Source organism: Coffea arabica, chromosome 2c (assembly GCF_036785885.1).
Source record: "Coffea arabica cultivar ET-39 chromosome 2c, Coffea Arabica ET-39 HiFi, whole genome shotgun sequence".
NCBI classification, from domain to species: domain Eukaryota; kingdom Viridiplantae; phylum Streptophyta; class Magnoliopsida; order Gentianales; family Rubiaceae; genus Coffea; species Coffea arabica.
This window is the reverse complement of record NC_092312.1, coordinates 7,587,143-7,596,937: the sequence shown is the minus strand read 5'-3', so window position 1 is coordinate 7,596,937 and position 9,795 is coordinate 7,587,143. Positions and strand designations below refer to the sequence as shown.

The 9,795-nt window shown below is 36.5% G+C and overlaps 1 protein-coding gene across 1 annotated transcript; it reads left to right on the top strand.

The window, feature by feature from the left end:
* The first annotated feature begins 915 nt into the window (after window positions 1-915).
* On the top strand, window positions 916-8,312 carry LOC113725591 (serine/threonine-protein phosphatase PP1). The gene is made up of 4 exons (XM_027248857.2): window positions 916-1,267; window positions 3,214-3,773; window positions 4,668-4,919; window positions 8,108-8,312. The coding sequence occupies exons 1-4, from the start codon at window positions 1,093-1,095 to the stop codon at window positions 8,126-8,128; spliced, it is 1,008 nt and encodes a 335-aa protein (XP_027104658.1). The 5' UTR covers window positions 916-1,092; the 3' UTR covers window positions 8,129-8,312.
* Window positions 8,313-9,795: the final 1,483 nt, after the last annotated feature.

The following is a 9,795-nucleotide window of genomic DNA, read 5'->3' as shown; positions in this document are numbered from 1 at the left end:
ATATTAACTTTTTAATTCATGAGAGATTTCAGAACAAGAACAATAGAGCGATGAGTGATATCAAATTTCAGGATCATTTAGTAGTTAGGGTACGTTTGATTAAATTGAAATCTGAAGTCTGAATCCATTAAGTTATTGAATTATTAAGTATTAAATCAAATACATTTGAGTGTACATCACATTCAGTGATAAGTAAATAACTTATCACTTATTTTTTATAGCAACTTTTGACTAAAAAGTTCAGTGTCATTTAATTAATTTAGATGTTCAATTTTTAATTATCAAACACGTTTGAACGTATTAAGATCTGAATTCATTAAATTTAAATGCTGAATTGGATTATACATTTCAGTGTGGACCACATTCAATGATAAGTGAATAACTTATCACTTATTTTTTAAGCAACTTTTGACTAGAAAATTCAGTGCCATTTAATTAATTTATATGTTCAATTTTTAATTATCAAACACGTTTGAACATATTAAGATTTTAATTAATTAACTTTAATGCTGAATTGGGTTATGAGATTTGAAACGTACGGGGCTTGGGAGACATATAATTGGAATGAACCATTTGATTTAGGATTTCGCAAGCGTCCTACGGACTCCCAAGCCACAACACAAGATCGAAAGTTATACAGCAGCCCAGTGCACCTTAGCCTATGGGCCTCTTCGGTTATAGCTCATTGATAGACCGGAACGAGTCATCAGATATTTGTTCCATCCAGAATTCGCTCTTCCTTTCTAAACTCTGAGCATTGAAAATCTACTTCAAAAAGCAAAGAATATATTTTGTATTTCGAAAATTTCACCAAAACGACAGATCCTACCAACACAAAACGACAACCCAGAAACATCCTCTCTTTCACTGGAGTCCAACGCGACCCACAAATCAGTTAAATCCCCTTAATTAGTTTCCCTCACTCCTCCGTAATCCAATATTCGCAAACAGACCTCAAAACCCATCATCAACAACCCACTTTCCAGATTCTTTCTTCACTGCCCCACCACTAAAATAAGAACAGCTTTCATGTAAATATAGAGAAAATTGAAAGAGATAACAAAGTAGGTTGAGAATTTGTTGAAAGAAAAAATGGATGAAAAGCTATTAGATGATATAATAAGGAGGCTGCTGGAAGTCAGAGGAAGGCCAGGGAAGCAGGTGCAGCTCTCTGAGGCCGAGATCAAACAGTTGTGTCTGGTTTCCAAAGATATTTTCTTGCAACAGCCTAATCTTTTAGAGCTTGAAGCACCCATTAAGATTTGTGGTATCAATTCCTTTTTTCCCTCTTTCACTTTCTCTGGTTTGGTTATCCTCTTTTATGGACCCTTTCGATTATTTTGATTGCATCCCACTTTGTATTTGACTTGCTTCTTTGTCTTTCATTTGCATTTTTTCACGTCTGTTGGGTTGACTTTCTGGGCCATGAATAAGGTGTTTGTTATAAAATCCTTCAAAGGTATCCCGAATTCTATCTTCTTCTGGTTGAAGAATTTAGGTTAGGGTTGTTCAGTATTTTTTTTTTTTTTTGGTGGAGGGAAGTTGTTGGGGGGGGGGGGATTGGGAGGATAAATTTGTTTTTTTGCGTTTAGCTTTGTGACAAATTTGGGTTGTTGTTCCTTGCATTTCATGTCTGTTCTGTTTGTCTTGGATCTTTATAACCAATTAACCGGAAAAGATTAAGAAACATGGAGTGCAGTGTGGAACTTGGTGATGCTAGTTATTGTACTTTACTGTTAAAATTTTTGCGGTGCTGCTTATGCTCTAGCTAGTTACTGACAGGGAGGGTGCATCCCTGTTTACTGGTTTTGAGAACTTTTAACTTTTCTTTGCGTGCTGTATGAGCGTCTGGTGAAGTGGAGCTTGATACATTGCCTTAGAGTGCAAAGTAAATAATTTGCCATCCATCTTATGAGCAAGAAGAGGAATTTATGTTATTTCTTGCATCAGGATTCAAAATTTGTATAAGATTATGTGTTGAAGTGATGTGATGAAGCCAAGTTTACTGTTGGTTTGATTCTGCTCATGAGGGATGACTGTTCAAATATTTTTCTTTGGCACCTCAAATCTTTACCATCACCTGGCCATTGCATAGCTCCTAAAGGAACCTTTTATTTGGTACATTTTTGTGCCCACGCAAATTGGTTTGATATATATCAGCATGAGTTCTGTCTTGAAAATTTTATTGGGGTAAGCTGAAGCCAAGTTCACTTTGCTCACTACTCGGTCAATGGGAATTAATCATAAGTTGTAGGTGACACAAACATACTTGCATGGACTTTCCTGAAGGCCAAGAAGCTGCCGCTTCTTGTCTTATGGGTACATTGTTGGCATTGTTAAATGAATTAAGAAGTACATACTACTGTTTTATGGCTGCGGTAGACTTTATAAAGGATTTACTGTTAAAAATATATGAGATTACCATCAAAATGTGCAAATATAAAATGCTGTAAATCTTATTAGTTCACTATGCAGCATATTTTCTGCTTTGTCCCCATGCCCATTGCTACAAACAGCCCTCACAGTGTTTGTATAGTTAGAGTTATTAGCATTAAATTCTGACAATAAGCAGTCCTTGAGACATTAATTAGTGTCTCTGTGTCAATTGGATATGCATGTCAGAACAACATGAATCCATCTCCCTGGGTCAAGTATGTTTGGCTGTACCAAGTTCTCAGATCTCAAATTAGATATGCTGCATATAGTTGTTAAGTTTTCGTTTGTTTTCAAGCCTTAGAGTTACTATTTTGTGGTTTTAACAAATTTGGGATAATATTTTCTTTTGTTTATCATCATCGTATTACACTTTCATTGCAGACCAGTTATTGTGGATTGAGACATAGAAATGAACTTGTTCATGTTTCGTTTGTTTTGTATAGCTTTGCAAGGCAAGCAGCAACTGTTAGCGCATAGGAAGAAGGGAATGTGACATTATGAGTGTAACTAACTACTACTGTGCTGTATATGCTTGGTAAAATTTGCTTTTATTTCCTTAGCTTGTTGTCTGGTGCTCATCCATTATGGCAATGATCTTGCTATGCCCCAGAGATATACTGATGTGGCTATGATTGCTAAGTTTAAATTTGATGTAGGATGAGAATTCTATGACTTGCAATGCAAGTATAGTTTGCCACTGATATCCGTGTGATATATTGGACCTGGTTTTTCCTTGAGGAATATCTTTCTGATTCTGATTTTCTTGTTGGCATTTAGGTGATATTCATGGTCAATATTCTGATCTCTTGAGGCTTTTTGAATATGGTGGCTTGCCTCCGGAAGCAAATTACTTGTTTTTGGGTGATTATGTAGATCGTGGCAAGCAAAGTCTGGAGACGATATGCCTGCTACTTGCTTACAAGATAAAATATCCAGAAAACTTTTTCTTGTTAAGAGGAAACCACGAGTGTGCTTCTATAAACCGTATATATGGGTTTTATGATGAATGCAAAAGAAGATTTAATGTTAAAATATGGAGAATTTTCTCAGAATGTTTTAACTGTCTACCAGTGGCAGCCCTGATTGATGAGAAGATTCTCTGCATGCATGGAGGCCTTTCTCCTGATCTTCAAAATTTGGATCAGATAAGGAACTTGCAACGACCAACTGATGTACCAGATGCAGGCTTGCTATGCGATCTTCTCTGGTCAGATCCCAGTAAAGATGTTCAAGGATGGGGGATGAATGACCGGGGAGTTTCATACACTTTTGGCGCTGATAAGGTGACAGAGTTTTTGGAAAAGCAAGATTTAGATCTTGTTTGCCGTGCTCACCAGGTTTGAACTGTTATGCTGATTTATTGGAATTCACATATATACTTTTTTTCTCTATTAATCTCCCTTGGACAATTGCACCAGTCAGTAGCACTTATAACTTTGTGTTTGTTTCCATTTCTTGCTTGGTGAGCATGTGATGTCTACAGAAGCTAATTTTCATGCTCTGTTTGTTTTTAGCATATCTAAGCTAGTGTTTGAGAAGGTAGAGACTGGAGGCAATGCAGTTCATCTCTCATGAGCTGGTTCAATAGCCCCATAAGCATTATATATTGAAAAAGAAAATGATTTTGAAGTTAATCTGACTAATACTTTCCTTTATACTATTCACATTCATGTATTCCCCACCTTACCCCTCCCCCCCCCCCCCCAAACAAAATGGAAGCCGGTAAACAGTTTAAAAGAATTGCAAAAAGTGATTTCATTATGTATGATATTTATGAAAATGTTCAGAATAATATACATGTGACACGCCATTGCTACATTGAAGATGGAAACTTTGCCATGGTTTATGATCTGAGTACAAACTAGACATTTTCTTTCTTCTTTGGGTTCTCTTTGAATGCCACCTTACCACATTTGTACTTCAATTTGGCCATTATTGAATGCTATGACCTCATTTTCTTGTAAAAGCATCTGGAATTTGTTGTCTGTTTTGTGATGGAAACATAGGATTTCCTTGTTGTATTGCCAACTCTCCATAGTCGTAACTTGTTAGTTCTGTGCATCTTTGCCATTCTATTTAAGCAGTATGAGAAAATATGTAGCATTTGAGCCCAATGAAGCCTAGCATTGTCTCGGCAAGGGCACATAATGGATAACTTTGACATTATTTGGCTGACACATGTCGGAGGACTAAATTGGTGATCTTTTCATCTTTTCTCAAAACATTTGCAGGTTGTAGAAGATGGTTATGAGTTCTTTGCAAACCGGCAGCTTGTAACCATTTTTTCAGCCCCTAATTACTGTGGAGAGTTTGACAATGCAGGTGCCATGATGAGTGTAGATGAGACTCTCATGTGCTCCTTTCAAATACTAAAACCTGCGGAAAAGAAATCAAGATTCTTTTTGGGGAGTACAACATCAGCCAAGCCCAGTAACGCGTTTGGCAGTACAACAACAACTAAACCTGGAACACCAGGAGCTAAGGTATTTGAAAGGGAAAACTTTTCCCCTTCTTGACTGCACCACGGCATCAGCCAAAAGATAGCAATTAAGTAAAGAGGATTTTACAACCTCTCAACTCCTCTATATGATTTCACACTTATTTGTGAAATTAGGCTTGAATTTACCACATACATATTTATTTCAGAAATAACTTCTTAAACTCTAGGTGGTTTGCACTATAGCTGTCAAACAAACCCGTTTAACTAAGTTTACCCATACCCGCCCATGAATAGATGGGTATGAGTATGTTAAATTTTTGCATATGGGTATAAATGGGTTACCCAATAATACTTATTTAATAAATGGGTATTATTAGGTAACCCATCAAACACAATTAACCCATTTAGAATTGTCTTCCCCCAAACCTCCTCTCTTCCCCCACCCATTAACTTGCTCATTTTTCACCATTATCAATTTATGACAAGTTTTAGTCTCTTTTCTTATTTTTTCAAAATGAAATTTTAAATTTACACACAAAAAAATGCTAGAGGTTCAAAATTTTTGGATTAAGTTTTTATGTTAACTTTTATAGTACTTAGTTCAAATTTTTATATTCTTATTGTTTAATTATTAAATGGTATGTAATTTGCGACATAGAGTACATATGGGGAAAAAAAATTGATAATTAGGTTTATTGAGCATTATAAATAAATATTTAAAACTAATGACGGGTGCAAAGAATGGTATAAATTGATAACTTAGTTTGCAAAAATGAATTTACAAAAAGTTAAAATAAATGGGTTATAAATGGGTAATTAGGTTACTCAATTCATTTTTTGACTTACCCATTTATACTCATTTTATTAGATGGGTATAAATGGGTTGACTACCCATTATCCATTTTACCCAACCCAAACCTCTGCCCAAATCACCCATTTTGACACCCCTAGTTTGCACCTACAATTTTAAGTCGTCTAAACTAAATTTTGTTCACGAGTCATCTGATTTCCCAGTAATAAGTATGGTCTTAGATCTTTGAAAGTAGAATGCTTCTTCTTATTAGTTTTGTAGCACTCTGACTGTTGAATGGTTTCAAGATTGTTGAGCTGATGTTTATGGCTCATAGTCATAGGTTCTCCGAATTAGCTCCCCCTTAGTTTGGATTTCCAATTTTTCTGGTGGTTTGAGTTTACCAGTGTTTTAAAAGGCGACAGTGTTGGGCTAGGTGTATTGTCCCCACTCAGACAAGGCAAAAGCCTTGAGGTGTGAGGTGTAAGCCCCACAAATTTTGATTTTTTAATATTAGAAAAATACGAAAACTACCCAAAAAATATTATTAAAATTTCTACAAATAATACAAATAAATGATATGTAAGTCCAAACAATGTCTTCCAAAGGAGTAAATGAATATTAAACAAAAAAGTCAAAATACACAAACAATAGTGGATTATATTTCAGCACCATATAAGCAGCTGATTTGAAGCTTTTTAATTCTCGCTTTACAGTTGACACTGCATAAACAATTTGCCCACAATTCATTAAGAACAGTAATACCTTTAGTCATCCAAGTTTTGCCCAAAAAAAAAGCAAAGTAGAAACTTTCATTCAGAAGATTAAAAGAGAGCAAAAAAGCAATATAGACTTTCTTCATTTTGTCCCCGGGTTGTGAAGTAGTAGAAGATGAGCAGTGATGGTGATGAAGGGGCTGTGCTGCAAATTTGGGGTGAAGAGGCTTTGGTTGACTTGATGAAAATATATTCAAGAGGGATCGAGCAGTGAATGAAGAGGAATTAGGGATTGTTGGAGGGGATTAAAATTTAGAGATCAAACCAGACAAGGCTCTCTGTAATCTGTTGTGTGCCGTACGAGGAATATGTATATTTATCCCTTAATTGGTTTGAAAGTTAAAAAAGAAAAAAGAATTACAGGAACTACAGAACAATATCAAAAGGCATACGCCTTCTTCTTTGGAGGCACAAAAAAGGCACCCAGCACACTAAGGCCTTTGCCCCCTCAGTTGGGGCGTATGCCCAACGGCTCATCTGCCTCCTTCCACTGCCCCAGGGTGGTTGACATGTGCCCTGGCCTGGGGCGAGCCCAAAGACATGCCTTATTAACACCTCTCAAAACACTAGCTGTGGTTGGTTACCCCCTAAAATAAATCAAAGATTATTCTGGTGCATACTGCAAAGGTCAGATAGTTACAATCTGTCACACTCATTTGAAATTGTTTTGATGCTTGAAAACATTTTTTGACCGCATAAATGTGCCATACTTAGATTATTCTAAAGTTATCATTGCAGAAAAGTCCCCAGTTCTCAGTCTTGACTCATCTAAATGGTGTTATTAGGATTTGAAAGTCACAATAGGGAGTATGAATATGCTGTGGTAGCTAGTCTTTAGGCATCTATTGTGTATGGTAATGAAACAAGACATTAATGCATTATAAAGGTGGTTTTTTTTTTTTTTTTTTGCTAAGCAGACAAATGAGGTTATGCAACAATGATTTTTTTATTTTTATATTATACCTTTCGTATTCTGTATATGGTCCCAGCCAAGATTTTCCCTGTGTATCCCTTGCTCTGAGGTAAGATGCACCTCGAAAAGTATTTAATGGGTTTTACAGTTTCCCAAATTCATGTGGTTCCTGTGATTTATGGCTCTGGAGTTAACAATTAAGTACTTACTTTGACCAGAATGGGGAAAAAAGTTGCCTGAATTAGAGTAAAGACGTTCTTGTTGCATTTAGTTGTATGGTATCCAAGGAGGCTGCCCATTTGCTGTCATGAAGTTTGAGATATTATATTGCCTAATAAGCACTTGCCTCCCTTTTCACGAGCAGAATTGAAATGTAACGTGCGGCATATGTCATAGATATTAGGATTCAAATGGATCTATATTTGTGGAGAAAACTCGTTTCCTAGTTGTGTGATTCATCTGACAATTCAGAGAAAAACTGTTTGCAGCAAAATAAATCAGGCAATTTCAATACATTGTACTTTGATTAGAACACTCTCTCTCTCTTATATTCTTCTGTCCTGCTTTTCGGTAGAATTTGTTATGAGCGTACAATAGTAAAATCTTCACCTATATGAACGTACTGTTATGTTAAGATGAAAATCTGTTGAATTTGAACCTTCCTGGATTGTATGCAGTAGCCGCAGGCTGTTCTAGCATGCTGTACCATACTTTTGGACTTTGCTCATTCTTGATAGTCTACTTGCTTGCAGCCTTTCCTTGGTGCAATTTGAGTTCCAGTTCCAAATCATCAAGTGGCAGTACTTTGAATTGCATTGCATGCATGGTCACCCCAGCAAGATGGCTATCTGCTAGAAATTGAAGATGCATTTTGTTTCATTGTACCATGACAAAATTGTAAAAATTGAGACTATATCCTCCCACAAGGAATACAAGAGTAATTTTTTCCCCCGTGTATGTTGGCTGTCGAGGATGTATTCTCATCCTTTTCCTCTGTATACTGCAGTAACTTCCACGCACCTATCAAAAATGTGTCAAAATTATGCGCCCACCAATAACAGCGCAGGGATTCTTGCCACAGTTTGTTCTGCTTCTTCCTAATGTTGCATTCCCCGAGTCATCTGCTTATCAAACAGTACTTACATTCTACCTACCTGCTAACAGCTTCGCAAGGCACTGAATATTTGACCTCCTGTGTTAAGTTTTGGGCATCTGCTGAAAATGGAGGAACGTTCAGCAGTGTTCAGGTCCTTCAAATCTTTCAATCATTCTACGGTTTTGAGACGTTTGGGCCATCCAGTTTTTTGTGGTCCCAGTAGCAATCGCGCTGTTTGATTAATTTGGGTGGAAAGTTTGGGCCATAGAATACTAAAACCGTTTTCGGCTAAATCTTTCATAACTCAGCCGCAGTTTTTGAATCGCACAAACAAACTCGGAATGCCGCCCTATGTGATTCTCATTTAAACATCGTAGAAACAACGAAACAGACCAAAAAAAAAAAAAAAGGGAAAACAAAATAGGAAGGGAATAAAACGATGAAGATGCAAAGCTGATTGATTCCGAGCAAAGCACGTGATTCAGATGCGAGCAAAATCAGTAGTTCCGTTTATAATTTGGAGGCTTGCAGGGCTTATAATTTAAACCCGCTGGGACTTTGTATAAGCGGGACGACTTGTCTCCTGGTCAAACATGACCGCGTTGACTTTCAAAAGACATGATGGCGCACGAATTCCATGGCCAAAAGCAGGCGTTAGATACTTTCAAAAATTATACTGTATCACTTTTTTATGACGTGAGTATTGCTTCTACAAAATTTTTATATTTTTCATAAATATTATTTTTACATAATAAAAATTTATTAAAATATTTTTTATAGTATAATATATGTAAAATAAAAAATAATTAAAAATTGTAATAAAAGGAATATTCACAGAGATTTAAAAAAAAATTTCTTCAAACGAGGCAGGAGTATTTGGACTTATCTTATCTTGACCAATGACCATAAGCAAACTGCCAGTGAACTTCAATAACCAAGCTCACTTATCTGAGTGCTATAATAATAACCTTTGACTGACTGACAAAACCGGGTCCACTTCCAAGAAATTTTGGTCCAATATCCTATGCACACACACCTTTGCAAATTCCACATGGCACGATGGACTTTTGACCCTTGCACAGGATGCATCTTCTCTCTTTCACACCTGAAAGTCTCATTTGGAAATTGGAAAGTTTCTGAGAGTTGCCTGGGCTATTGTCGATAAGTCTGCATGCAGGACCACTGACTCATTCAATTTCAAGCACGCAAAATTTCGGAATGCTCTAAAAGCATATTCCTCCCTATGCTTTCGACTTCGGGAAAAAGATCCTTCATCGGAATTGGTCCCAACTTGAATTTTTGGTTTCGCAAAAAATACTGTTCCCTCCGTTTCACTTTGATAGT

Coding starts and splice junctions, on each gene's coding strand:
- LOC113725591 (XM_027248857.2), top strand. CDS start 1,093: ATGGATGAAAAGCTATTAGATGATATAATAAGGAGGCTGCTGGAAGTC. Junction 1,268..3,213: donor AGCACCCATTAAGATTTGTG/GTATCAATTCCT, acceptor GTTGGCATTTAG/GTGATATTCATGGTCAATAT. Junction 3,774..4,667: donor TTGTTTGCCGTGCTCACCAG/GTTTGAACTGTT, acceptor AAACATTTGCAG/GTTGTAGAAGATGGTTATGA.